Genomic DNA, 14,491 nt, shown 5'->3' with positions numbered 1-14,491 from the left:
AGCTTCTTAACTCTTGGATTTAAGTGAGTCTGTGGCTGATGGAAACTCAGTTGCAGAGTTTATAAGTGGATATGTTATCCCAAGCCCTTTTCAGGGTGTCAACTTTTCTGTCCTGCATCTTTCCTCTTTCATGGTATTATTTTTCTTAGTGTTCATATTTTGAGTCTTCCAACTTCTCTTCCCTACTCCTCAGTCCTTCTTTTGATTTTGCCTAACCCTATAAGGTACCATTTTATCCAACAAGATTTCTCCTGTCCACCAAATGACTTGAAATCCTGGCCAGTGGTACTGGTTGATATTGTTTGCTTCTGCTTTCTTCTCCTCCATTCATGTTTTATCCCCTTTTCCAGCTCTTGTATCTGCTTCTGTCATCAGTCTTTCCCAAGGTTATTAAGCCATCACATCCTTTCCAAGACCTGTAGTTGTTTTTTGGTCATGATTCTTTTTGAACTTTTTTGCATTTGACTTTGATTATATATGAATTTCTGGAAAATACTTTGTCTTTGTATGTATAGCTGCATTGTGGTTCTCTTGACTATTGTTTCTCTTACTCCCTGGCTTTGGTGAGTTCACTTACTTCAATATCCATACCAGTTACCATTATATATTTGATTCTGTATTTGGTTGGTTCTTCAAGTTCAGATTTACATTTGGTATTTCTGACAGATAATTGGAAACTCAGATGGGAGGTTGGTATGTCTTCAACATTGTGGAAGAATGATTGGGACCTTCGTTCAGACTGTACTCTTCCCATGTTATATAATAATGCTTAGACATTGTTGGTTTGTTTACTAGTAAACTTGTCAAAAAGAGTTTTGGGGGCTGGGATTGTGGCTCAGTGGTAGAGGGCTCACCTAGCATGTGTGAGGCACCAGGTTCAATCCTCAGCACCACATATAAATAAATAAAATAAAGGTATTATGTCCATCTACAACTAAAAAAATAAATAAATACATAAAAAAAAAGTTTTTGTCAAAAGGTCTCAGGTCAACCATATGTGGTTGTGCATTGGGCACCTTTTCAGTATTTGTCAGATAAGAAAATTGTGCTAGATAATCCTGAAGGTCTTTGTTAACTTTATGACAGTTCTTTGTCATTTCTGTGTCATTCAGTTTCAGTGATTACCTGCTGCCTTTTGTATGTGTCTCTGAAGTGTGTGTCAGGGACCTGTCATGCGTGTTTGATAAACCGTTTGGGCTGTGGGAAGAACATGTTGGCACTTAATTTCTTTTTTTTGGTGGTGCTGGGGACTGAACCCAGGACTTTGTGCATGCGAGTCAAGCACTCTACCAACTGAGCTATGTCCCCAGCCCAGCACTTAATTTCTAGGTAGGACACTAAACTTTACAAACTCTCACTGCCCACTGTGGTGATCCGCAGTGCAGGGATCTTGCCTGAATTCTGAGCAGTCCTGAGGCGGGAGGGAGATGGACTTGTGACTTAACATGTATTCTCACTTGAGGTATACAGCTGTGGAAAACTGGGCATTTATGTAGCGCTCCTCTGGTGCACTCATAGATTCTACTGTCTGGTTTTTTTTTTGTTGTTGTTTGTTTTTTTCAAAGAGAGAGAGAGAGAGAGAGAGAGAGAGAGAGAGAATTTTTATTTATTTTTTTTAGCTTTCAGCGGATACAATATCTTTGTTTGTATGTGGTGCTGAGGATTGAACCCGGGCCGCACGCATGCCAGGCGAGCGCGCTACCGCTTGAGCCACATCCTCAGCCCTACTGTCTGGTTTTAATTAAACTGGTTCTGATAGGATAGGCTAAACTGAAACAAACCTTGGATTAAAGATAGTGCTCATCATGAAAACATGGGGGATAATAGGAACACACAAGGTAGAGCCTGCACTTCTGCTTTCTGCACCAGCTTCTCCTAGCCACATAACAAAGTTAGAGATTATCTAAGTAGAGCCTGGCACGGTGGCATATGCTTGTAATCCCAGCAGTTTAAGAAGCTAAGGCAGGAGGATGCAAGTTCAAGACCAATCTCTGCAATTTAGTGAGGCCCAGGGTACTTAGTGAGACCTTGCTTCAGAATAAAAACAAAAAATGGCTGGGGATGTGGCTCAGTGGTTAAGTGACCCTGGGTTCAGTTCCTGGTACAAAAACAAAACAAAAACTAAGCAGAGTCAGCTCCCAAAGATTATTCAAGATATGGATTTATATTCACTTTATTAGTGACCAGCTATACCTGAAGTGGTTATCTCACTTTAAGAGATTGGGGAGTGGGGACGCCTTTATAGCTGGCAAAACATTTTAAGAATATGTGTCCAGGGGCTGGGGATGTGGCTCAAGCCGTAGCGCGCTTGCCTGGCATGCGTGCGGCCCGGGTTCAATCCTCAGCACCACATACAAAAACAAAGATGTTGTGTCCGCAAAAACTAAAAAATAAATATTAAAAAGTTCTCTCTCTTAAAAAAGTAAAAAATAAAATAATAAAAAAAAAGAATGTGTCCAGAAGAAAGCACTTCCTATAAATTTTGTGACTGTGTTTGAAGACATTAGTTACTCATGTTTTTATAGTTTCATTAAGCTGAAGCTTAAACCTTTCAAAGTTTCTATCCTATATTTCTTTTATTCTTTCTTTTGTGTATGTATATGTGTGTACACACACATCTATGTTCACACTGAGGGTTGAGCCCAGGGTGCTCTACCTCTACCACTGAGCTACACTCCAGCCCTTTTTATGTTTTGTTTTGAGATATAAGACCTTACTTAATTGCCCAGGCTATCCTAGAACTTGTGATCCTCCTGCCTCAGCCTCCCAAGTTGCTGGGATTACATACTTGCACCACTGTGCCTGACTTCTAGGCCATTTTTCTGTATTTGGTAGGGTTCAGTTGCAGAAGCAGCTCTAGCTGGCTTGCCAGGGGCAGATACTTAATATGGAGAATTAGGTACATTCGGCCTTTTTAAAAGGTCTGGAGGAACAGGATGTTTGCTGGATTTCCAAGTACAGCACTCAGCTGTGGAGTTGGTAGAGCCAGTCTGCAACATCTGCCACTGTTATCCGGTACTGAAAGACAGACATCTACCATTGGGAAAAGCTCTTTCTGTAGCAGTTGGTGGGAAAGTGGGCTGAATGTTAGAATAATACATAGGAAACAATATGGCAACAAAAGAAATACATTGCTTTGTCAGCAAATGCTTTTGGAGTATTCCATAGAAACAATTGCAGGAGATTTGAAAAATAAATGATCAGAATAAATCATGGGGTGTTTGCTCTGGTATGATGGAAGGTGGTGTTTGTAACAGGAGTAATCCTGTGCCTTTGCTAGATTCTGATGAAATGCTTTTTTGGGGGGATATGGGGTGAGGCAGAGCATGTATATTCTGAAGTTATTTCTTATGTAGCGGTTTTGTAGTAAAACTAGAACTAAGTGGTGAGGGGGAAGGCCCCTCTTTTTCACGTGTTGGGAAATTGAACCTCCTAGATAAGTGCTCTACCACTGAGCTACATCTCATGCACCAGAGCAGCTTCTTCGTAATTAAAAAAAAAAAAAAAAAAAGGCTTCCTGGCTAAGATAGGACTGCCGAAAAAGCAATACATGACACACAGGAGAGTGCCTACAGCAATCCCAAAACCTTTACAGAGTGCTAAATCTTTACAATATTTTGTAATGAGGTGGGAGTGACTATGAAAATACTTGCAAGACACAGAGGTTTGCTGGTTATCTTGTGGTGGGTTAAAAGTGTTGCCTGTTCAGATGAAGTATTTTTCTTTTACATAAAGATGAATGGTCTAAATTGCTAACCTTTTCTGTAATAAGTGGCTGTCAGTAGAAAGTTACTTAGCAAATTCAGTATTTTTGAGAAAAATAAACATATAATTTTACCTCTCAAGGTAAAGGTGACATTTTAACAATGAGTAGAAAATTGCTTTTTGAGAAAAATTTGCTATAATGAATGTTTTGAAATAGATGTTTAGAATTGTCTCCACTGTGTTGTGTATTTGCTAAGAATAATATAAATGGTCATCTTACTGAACACTTAAACTTGGGAATGAGTTTTTCAGCTTGTTTAAAAGCTTCCTGTTATAACAGTAGATTTTCGAACTTTTTTATTAAGAATACAGAAACATGATACTCTCTGGTCACCATGTAAGAACAAGAACCTCTTGTGAGGAAGATGTGAATTGACTAGTTGAATTTCATCAAAGCCCTTGCACAATATGTGGATGGGTTTGGAAACCAACTGTCCTGAGCTAGTAAGTACAGCTAGTGATATACTTCTTCCACTTAGCTCCACATGTGTTTGAGAAGGACCTTTTTTTTGGGGGGGCAATGATTGAAAGTAAAACAGACTGTCTAAATAATTGGATTTAGGTGCTTCCAAGACCTGGTTTTAGCAGAAAGTATTAAAACAGGATGCTAAAAAAAATAATGAAATATATTAAGTTGTATTGATTTCCTTAAATATTTTTTTTTTATAATTTTTGGTTATACAGTATTTTAAATAGAAAAGAAAATGAATATACAAAAATACAGTTTTATTTTTATCTCGTATTTTGTGTTTGTATTTGTATGCATTTTTGTTGTTGTCGTTGTTTTGTTTATTAAGTGCTGGGGATTAAACCCAGGGGCTTGCTTGTGCTTTATCACTGAGTTACACCCCTGCCCTATTTTGTATATTTTTTACTGCACAGAAATAGCATTCATCATAGTGTCTTCCTTGGTACTGTACGGATACAGGTGATCTCAGGAATGCTCTACTCCAGTGCCTCACTCCAGTGAATACTCTTGTTAGGTGGCCTATGGCATGTGAGCCTGGATCCTAGTGACTGAGGATCCCTGAAGCATAAGGCTTCCTAGGTGTCTCAGTCACCTCTTCAGATGGGTTCTCTAGTCCCCTTCACCTGGGCATGTGCTTTCTTACACCCAGATCAAAGTTCCCTTTGCTCTTCTCTCATTTCCACCCATCCGCCCTGGTTTGCAAGCCGGTAAGCTAATCTTTGTCCCTCAGGGTCTGACGCTTCCTTTTCTGATCCTCTCAACCAAGCAGTGACTTTTCTGTTGACACAAAATTTTTACAGTTTATTAATCCTTGGGAAAAATTTGCACAATCACCACAGATAAAGTCATTGCAGAATCTTGATTCCTTTGGCTTTTTTTATTTTATTTTATTTTTTAGTTATAGTTGGACACAACACCTTTATTTCACTTGTTTATTTTTATGTGGTGCTGAGGATTGAACCTAGGGTCTCCTACGTGCGAGGCGAGTGCTCTACCGCTGAGCCACAACCCCAACCCCAACCCCAACCCCAACCCGACTCCTTTGGCTTTTTGCCAGCACCAGCATTTGCCTTCATAGCCCCCTGGACTTTATTCATTCTGTTCTTGTGTTCCTTTAGCTGTTTTCTTCAGGTCTTTTTCTTTTCATAACAGGCTTGGTCTTGCCAGTCTATGTTTGGGTTCATTTTTTGTTTGCATCATCTAAGGAATCATAAATCATGTCCAAACCAGTTGTTTTGCCACCTCTGATGGGTTTTGAATCTGAACACAAAGATGATATCTGGTCTTGTCTTGTACATTTTGGCTAATTTTTCTCAAATTTTTTTCTTAGGTACAGTTGCTTTCCCAGGGTGAAGAACATCAGTGACCATTTGTTTCCTCTGAAATAGTCAGTTGGTCCTGAATTTCCTGGTCTAGATAATCATTCACAATGGTAGCCAATCCTCAGAAATCCCACACTTAATACTTTTTTAACCTACACATTTATTATCTCTTATCAGATTGGAAATTTAACAAATGTAGGAATTTTTTTTTTTTTTTTGTATTAGTGATTGAACCCAAGAATGTTCTACCACTGAGCTACACTCCAGTCCTTTTTATTTTGAGACAGGGTCTTACTAACTTGTTGAGGCTGGCTTTGAATTTGTGATCCTCTTGCTTCAGGCTCCCGAATTGCTGGGATTATAGGATTGTGTCACCACCCCTGGCTAAGGCATAATATCTTGATCATAGCCAGTAAGTGTTAGATGAATCAAATGAAATACAGAATTAGGTGGATTTTTTTTTAAGTTCCCTAAAAATTTTAATATCATATTTGAGATAGAAATTTTCTCCAGTGTGAATTTAGAGTCCTGCTAATGTCCTGATTTTGAAAACTGCTGAACTGAATGGTCCTTTGAAAAATTCTAGGCTAGCCTTCGTTACAGTGAGGTGTATGTGTATTTGTATGTGTATTACCAAATTTAGTGACCAGAACATAAAGGGAAAAAAACAAAAAAAAAACAAGTTTTAGGTAGAGGTAGTTATTTGAAGACTTAGTACTTGGGAGGTAATTGAATGTGTTTTCTGTGTATAGCAAAGTTGAGTCCAGATTTAGTTAATTTTGATTCTGGATTATAATAGGACTCTATTAAATCCTTTCTCTTTATTGTGACATGGGATCTCATGATTGAGTAGGGTTAAGTCTTTAGGTCATTTCAGGACATAAACAAAATTTGCCTTAATGTTTATAGGTATTTATTGAAACACTCATGTATTTATTGAAACACTCATGTGCAGGACCTGTGTGTGTGGAGTTGATAAATTGTAATGGAAATTCTGTTGCCAGCAATCTTAGAATATAGCTTTTTAAACATTTCTAAAAATTGGGTTTTATTGCTGGACACAGTGGTGCACGCCCACTTGGGAAGCTAAGGCAGTAGGATCCTATGTTTGAGGCCAGCCTCAGCAACTTAGTGAGACTCTGTCTCAAAATGAAAAAAGGGCTGGCGGGGCGCGGTGGCACATGCCTGTAATCTCAGCGGCACGGGAGGCTGATTCAGGAGGATTTCTTTTTCTTTCTTTTTTTTTTTTTTAAAGAGAGAGTGTGAGAGAGAGAGAGAGAGGGAGAAAGAGAGAATTTTTTAATATTTTATTTTTAAGTTTTCGGCAGACACAACATCTTTGTTTGTATGTGGTGCTGAGGATCTAACCCGGGCCGCATGCATGCCAGGTGAGCGCGCTACCGCTTGAGCCACATCCCCAGCCCCGATTCAGGAGGATTTCGAGTTCAAAGCCAGCCTCAGCAATAGGGAGGCATTAAGCAACTCAGTGAGACCCTGTCTCTAAATAAAATACAGAATTGGGCTGGGGATGTGGCTCAGTGACTGAGTGCCCCTGAGTTTAATCTCTGGTAACAAACAAAATTAAAAATAAACAAAAAGTACTGAGAGAAAAAGTGGGGGTTTATTTGGCTGGTTGTGCAGATATGAGCTTAGTGCTGTTTGTCATTTTTAATAGGAGAATTCTGTTATGTAACACTCATCCTCTCCCCCCCCCCCTGCGGTATGGGGATTGGTGATAGGCAAGTGCTCAGCTGCTGAGCTATACCCCCAGTCCTAACACCAAAATACTCTTTTGTTTTGGATACTGGGTCTCTTTAAGTTGCTCAGGGCCTTGCTAAATTGCTGAGGCTGGCCTCCAATTTGGGATACTCCTGCCTCAGCCTCTCTAGTCATTGGGGTTACAGGTGTGAACCACCTTGCCTGGCACACTGAAATACTCTTGAGCTATAAGGAAAGTTCAGTCAGGGTATATTTGAAATCTGGGGCTTCATTAAATCACTGGTTCATCATCAGAGGTCTAGAGTATCTGTTGTATGTCAGGAGTTGTTGGCACTGAGGGCACATCAGTAGACAGAACAGAACCCGTGCTTCCTCTTGTGGGGGTGGGCAGGCCTGAGGTGGGTCATGAAGCGGGACAGGAGGAAGGACATGTGCCTCCAGTGTAGCATTAAAGTTCTTAGAGGTCTTCCTGAGAAGATCATGCTGAGCAGAAGTCCTGAGGCAGCAAGGGAGCCAGGCTTTGCATGCTGCTGGGTCCTGGATTTTCACTCCCTTCCTCCCCACCCTTTACCTCCCTCCCTTCTCCCCCTCCCCCCTTCCTTCTTGTTCTTACTGATTGAACCCGTAGCAGGACTGTGCTAGGCAAGTGTTCTGCCACTGAGCTGCATCCTTAGCCCTTTTTTTAAAATTTTGAGACAGGGTCTTGCTAAGTTGGCCAGGCTAACCTTGAACTTGCCATCCTCCTCTTGGGATCACAGGTGTTTACCACCTCACCCAGCTTCACATCTAATAATTAAATTTCCAAAATTTATTTATTTTTCTTGCTGTGAGGTGAGCTTCTTTGCTCCATCACACATTCTTACCGTGATGTGCTGCCTCATCAGTGATTCTGGGTAGTTTGGCAGTGGCAAGTGTCTGCCGTCTGTTTGCTTTTTGCTCAGCCTGTGGGGCCAGTTTGAATCTATATGCTGTGGGTGTAGATCTGGAATATCCCCTAAAGGCCCATGTGTTGAAGTCTTTGTGTGTGTATTTGTGTGTTTGTTGAAGTCTTGGTCCTCGGCTTGACATGCTTTGGGGAGGTGGTGGAAACTTTCAGAGGTTGGTCTAAGTAGAAGGTCTTTAGGTCTTTGGTGGTATGCTGTTAAAGGGATAGTGGGATCCCAGCCACTATCCTAGCCATGAGGTGAGCAGCTTTGTACCATCACACACTCCTACCATGATGTGCTACCTTGCCACAGGCCCAGAAGCAGGGGGACTAGGAGACCATAGTCCCCCTGCACCCTCCAAAACTATGAGTCAAAGTAAATCTTTTCTCGATAACCTGATTATATCAGGTATTGGTTGTAGTAATGGAAAGCTGACTAACACACTGTACTTTTTTTATATATTTATTTTTTAAATTTTAGGTGCACACAGTATCTTTATTTTACATTTATGTGGTGCTGAGGATCAAACCCAGTGCCTAGTACATGCTAGATGAACACTCTACCACTGAGCCACAGCGCCAGCCCCTAATACTGTACTTCTTTGGACAAATTATATTATTCTTATTTCTACCTGCAGGTTGAATCGGTGTTTTCATGTGTCTTCTGTTCATAAGTAGTGCAGTCTATGAGCCACACTGGATTTGTCCCTCAGTTCCCAGGTTCAGAAATCCTGAGCTGAAGAAGCAATTTCTAATCTCTGCAGTGTGGTTTGATGACATAGCTTGTGAGGAATCAAAAGAAACCAAATCTCCATTTTTTCTCCATCTGTCTTTAACTTTTCCTGAGGTTTCATGAACTGTTACTCATCCTTACAGAGTTCATGGCACAGTCTTTTGATATATACCACAACAGTAAAGGGCCCTCTCACCTGTTTTCTTGACTGGAATGATGGATACTCTTTTCTCTCTGTAGAGTGGCGTAGAAAATAAGCCTGACCATAGATGCAAAGCTGTGTGCAGTTCAGGAGACAGTGTGTCTATAGGTGGACCAGTTACCCCCATGGGTACAGGCCCTATGAGCACTTACCCAGCACAGGGTAGAGTACTTTTCAGCCTCCACTTTGGGGCTGGGAACTTTTGTTTTTGCTAGTTTAGCAGAATGTGTGTTTTTGGCAAGTTTCAATATTATGGGCTTTGTCAGGTCCCATCTCCTGGGAACCAAGTTGAGCCCTCAAGTGCTGGGCACATCAGGGCCTCTCTTTCCTCTCTGCAGCTTCTTCCCTCCCCCTTCCTACTCTGTTGTATTTAGAATTCTTTTGATTGCCAGAAACAGAAGCCCACTCAGTTTAACTAACTTAAGAGAAAAAGTGCTGAGAGTGTCAGCTCTGGTAGCAGCCTGGCTGTGCTCCTGCCCTTCCCTGTTGGATGACTTGTCCTGGCTTTTCTTTTGTGCCTGGCTTACCTTCCCTGTAGGTTCTGCTCTTAGGTTAGTTTGCTGACGTTCTCTGTATTTTAGTTCATGTTTGCAGAAGTGTATCAGTTCTTGTTTTTATGTGAGACCTCGTCATGGGTCCTTGACGCACAGCCATACAGTAAGGGGCTAATGGTCCTCCTCCTGAGCTTGGAGGAGAGGACAGGTTCTGGGGCTCAAGGCAGCTGTTGCAACACCTGTCAGCAAATTTCTGTTTGGACATGTGTAAAAGTGCTATTTGTGATAGTGACTTGGAAGTAGTGGCTTCTGAGGTAGAAAAGTAATTTTATTTAAAGATGTGTTGGAGGAAAGCAGTTGGAAGGTTGTGTGTAGAGTAAAATTTTAGACTAGTTTATTTTCTGTTTGTTTGTTTTTTGGTACCAGGGATTGAACACAGGGGCACTTAACCACTGAGCCATGTCCCCAGTTCTGAGTCTTATTTATTTATTTATTTTCAGGCTGGGTCTCACCAAGTTGCTTAGGGCCTTGCTAAGTTGCTATGACTGGCTTTGAACTAGTGACCCTCCTGCTTCAGCCTCCTGAGCTGCTGAGATTACAGGTGTGCACCATCATGCCCGGAAGAGTTCGAATGGTATTTTTGGTGTTAGCAGTAGAAGAGGTAATGAGGTAGTTACTGAGTAGCTCTGCCACACATCTAGGACATGACTTTAGTTGACTTTCATCAAGAGCTGCTCTGAACATCCAGGTGTATGCATTCCTTCCATTTTCACAGTAGCCTGAAATGGTGGGTGTGCCTGTCCTGTTGATTTTACGCTGAAAAGGCAGAAACAGAAAGGCTGAGGCCTTGCTGAAGGCTAGAGCACTGCTGTGGTGGTGGCAGGATCCAGCTTGCCTCACATACACAAGGCCCTGGGTTCAATCCCTAGCACCAGAAAACAACAACAATGAAAAAAACTTCATAGTGCTTGCCTAGTATGCATGAGGCCCTGGATTCCATTCCTAGTGACCCCCGGCCCCCTGCAAATTTCCTTTATAGAAGGAACTATCATGTGATCCAGCAATTCCATTTCCGGGTATGTTCTTAAAGGAAAAGAAATCACATGTTGACTTTTGCACTCCATGCTTGCTCCAGCACTCTTCACAGTACAGGATGTGGAATCAACCTGTGTCCATCAGCTGATGAGTGGATAAAGAAAATGTGCTACAGAGACACAATGGAATATTATTTGGCCATGAAAATCATAATTTATTGGAGGAGGTCTTTATGCTAAGTGAAGTAAGCCAGGTACACAAAGACAAGTACTGTGTGACCCCACTTATGTGGAATCCAGTGAAGTTGATCTCTTAGGAGTTGCCAGTAGAATAATGATTATTAGAGTCTGGGAAAAGTAGGGGGAAGATAGAAGTTGGGGAGAGGTTAATAATTGTATTAAGTTGCAGTTAGTAGGAATAAATTCTGGGGTTTTGCTGCACAGTAGGATGACTAGATAACAGTAATGTATATTTCAAGAAGAGCTAGAAGAAAGATTTTTTTTTTCCTGTGCTTTTATGTTTTCACCACAAAGAAGTAGCAGACGTTTGAGGAGATATATTATATAATGTATACGTGTATGCAGATATTATACAATGTGTGCATATATTGAAACAACACATTGACATCCTATAAATATGTATGGTATTTGTCAGTTAAAAAATTAAAATGTCAAAAAACCAAAATCTTTTTCTTAAGCATATTGACCTTATGTCCTGGAATGCATTCCTGGACTTGGTATTTAGTACTGTATGTTTTGTGTGTTTTTTTTTTTCTAATTGGTTATATATAACAATAGGATGCATTTGACATTGTATACAAATGGAGCACAACTTCTCATTCCTCTAGCTGTATATGGTACAGAGTCACTCCAGTAGTGTAATCATACATGTATATAGGGTAATAATGTCTGTCTCATTCTACCGTCCTTCCTGTTCTATTCCCACAGCCCCATGGTTTGTAGTTTTTAATTTTTTTGGAGGGGGTATGTTTTTCTGTGTTTTTTCCCCCCTTATTTTCAGTACCATCATATCCCCTTTCCCACCTCATGTTTAGATTTCCTTTATTTTAAATTATTTTTAAATTTGTGGCGAAATACATGGAACAAAAATTTTGTCACTTTAACCATTTTAATTGTGCAGTACAGTTCAACAAGGTTTGCCATGTTTCAACTACTTTCCCCACCCCGCATGTAGGAATGGAACCCAGGGCGTTGTATATGTTAGGCAAGAACTCCACTACTGAGCCACATCCCCACCCCTTACCTGGAGATCTTAACGGTTATTACTGTGAGAGATTCATTTAAAAGTTAAAATTTATGACTTTTGCAGTGCATGGTAGCACACATCTATAGTACCAGCTGTGTGGGAGGCTGAGACAGGAGAATCACAAGTTTGAGGCCAGCCTGGGTAGCTTAGTGAGCCCCTGTAGCTCAGTGGCAGAACATATGCTTAGCATGTATGAGTACCTGGGTTTAATAATACCCAGTACTGCAAAAACAAACTGTTATGACTCTGTTTTCATCAAGGTTTTACCTTCTGTTAATAAAACAATTTTTCCACTTATGATATTTTTTCATTTTAATATTGCTACTCATGCATTTTTGTGTGTTTAATTTGCCTTTTCTTAAAAATTAGTCATGATAATTAATGGTGATAATTAGCAGTCATTTTGACTAATGATTACTACATTCTGTATTTACCACTTGTATCTCATTTGGTTTTATGGCAACCCTTTGAGTAGGTTTTTTATTTTCTTTTTTAATTCTCCATTTATAAATAAGGAAACTGAGCCTTGGGTTAATTACTTGCTCAAGGGTAAACTGTGAGTAGCACTCAACCCCTATTGTATCATCTATTTTTATTTTACATATACATTTTCTTTTTGGGGGGAGGTACTGGAGATTGAATTTTGTGGCACTCCATCACTGAGCCACATCCCCAGCCCTATTTTGTATTTTAGAGACAGGGTCTCAACTGAGTTGCCTAGTGCCTCTCCTGTTGCTGAGACTGGCTTTGAACTTGTGATTCTCCTATCTCAGCCTCCTGAGCCTCTGGGATACATACACATTTTCTAAGAAGCCATAGCATTCAGTGTTGCTTTTTAAAAAACAAACTTAAGAGCCTTACATGGTAGTGCATGCCTGTAGTCCCAGCTATTGGGGAAGAGGCTAAGGTGGGAGGATCATTTGAGCCCAGGAACTGGAGGCCAGCCTGGCAACATAGGAAAGACCTCTTCTCCAAAACAGAAAACAAAGTTAATATTTTCAACACCTTGTGCTATATCTCTGTTTTTCAGAAGAAAGAACTCTGGTTTTTTAAAGGTGGAAGTAGATCTCAGGGTTGCACAGCTTATTAGGAGATGTAGTTGGGATTCAAATATAGGCATGCTGTCTGGAAAGATCCAGGCTTTTTCAATGGCACTACCTTTCTGCAGTATGTCCTCAGACACTCCTGATGTGCAAACTATTTGTTAATTTCCCCCTTGATAGTGATAGGCACTAATAGAGACATGAGAGGCGTTCTGCTTGTGTGCCTCCTTTAATTTATTTTAGTATATTCTTGATTTTTTTCAGATGTTTTTCTTAGAAACAAATGTAGATATAAAAACAAAATTGTTGCTGTCTAAATTTTAAGGAGGGACATGTGGTTCAGAGTTAATGTTATTTTTTTTCTTCATTCTGTTTATGGCAGATTTACATGATTCAGATGGCTGGAAAAACTTATCAGTGTTAATGTTACTGTTTTTGGAAAAGTAGTCAACATTTTGGAAGGAGGGTTGTTTAGAAACACATTGTTTTTTTTCAGTTTTAGGACTTGAACTCAGAGCCTTATGTGTGCTAGGCAAGTGCTGTACCATTCAGCTACATCCTCAGTCCCCACCCTTCCGTGTGTGTGTGTGTGTGTGTGTGTGTGTTTTGCTTGGGAGTGAATCCAGAGCCTTGTTCATGAGAGGCAAGCACTCTACCAACTGAGCTGTAACCCCAGCACTAGTCCCCATATTTTTTAAAGACATACTCTTTATCTATCTCTTTATTTATTTTTAGTTATAGATGGGCACACTACCTTTATTTACTTATTTATTATGTAGTGCTGAGGATTGAATCCAGTGTCTCACGCATGCTAGGCAAGTACTCTACCACTGAGCTGCAACCCCAGCCCTACACCTTCTCTCTACCCTTGATTGTCTCTGGTCGGGGTTGGTTGGTTGGTTTTTACCTGGTTTGAGTGCCTTCCAAAGTTTCATGCCCAGACTCCTAGTGTTTGATTATTCTGCCTCCTTTGTTGCTGTAACCTATAGCTTTCACCATTGCAAGCAGCACACTGTGTGTGACCTTGTCCTTCTCTTGTTGGTTTAGAGGTTTGAGGAGTCCAGATGGCCAAGCTCAACTTCTGGTGTACTGAGCACATTGTCACTGTTCAGCTTTTGATATTAAGACTTCTAAACTGTCAGAACCCCCAATTGTGGGGCTGGGAAGGAAAGTTTTCCTAGATTGGTCATTAATGTTAACAGTGAGAGTTGCTACTTTCATTTAAACCTTTCTCTCCTGAATCAATCTATAGAGAACGAGTACCATGTCATGGTCATTTGTGCAGACTATATACTGCATCTTGGGGACAGTTCTTTGACACCAAAGGTCTCCTTTCTGGATGATGGAGATAGGGCAAAAGAGTGAAATGCACAGTCACAAGTTTGTTACCTCACCTTGACATCCAGCAGATTCTTGATCTGTTGTGTAACAGCCACAGCCATTCCTTCAGTCCGTAGACAGTGATGCTGAGGAACAAGCAGTATGCAGTCTGGTCCAGTCAGGAGGCAAAACCAGTCA

The 14,491-nt window shown here is 40.6% G+C and overlaps 1 protein-coding gene and 1 pseudogene across 6 annotated transcripts in view; one reads left to right on the top strand and one right to left on the bottom strand.

Annotated features, from left to right (window-relative positions):
- Fam193a (family with sequence similarity 193 member A) overlaps positions 1-14,491 on the top strand; it is a 149,366-nt gene that overhangs the window by 17,877 nt on the left and 116,998 nt on the right. For 4 of the 6 annotated variants that reach the window (XR_009224846.1, XR_009224845.1, XM_058572474.1 and 1 more), the window contains exon 1: positions 2,495-4,209. The exons of 1 other annotated variant lie outside the window; for it this stretch is intronic. Coding sequence is in view for 3 of the 5 variants with exons in the window: in XM_058572474.1 (XP_058428457.1) it covers positions 4,174-4,209 (36 nt within the window). In the remaining 2 variants the exon portion in view is untranslated. Of the gene's footprint in view, positions 1-2,490; positions 4,210-14,491 lie in introns of those variants that run through there. One more of the 6 variants, XM_058572475.1, reaches the window with a different exon arrangement.
- On the bottom strand, positions 4,992-14,415 carry LOC124078581 (small ribosomal subunit protein eS24-like; annotated as a pseudogene).

The sequence above is a fragment of the Marmota monax genome, unplaced genomic scaffold (assembly GCF_021218885.2).
Source record: "Marmota monax isolate L192 unplaced genomic scaffold, Marmota_monax_Labrador192_F-V1.1 WCK01_AAM20220418_F8-fsc00009, whole genome shotgun sequence".
NCBI lineage: Eukaryota > Metazoa > Chordata > Mammalia > Rodentia > Sciuridae > Marmota > Marmota monax.
This window is presented reverse-complemented; position numbering and strand designations above follow the sequence as displayed.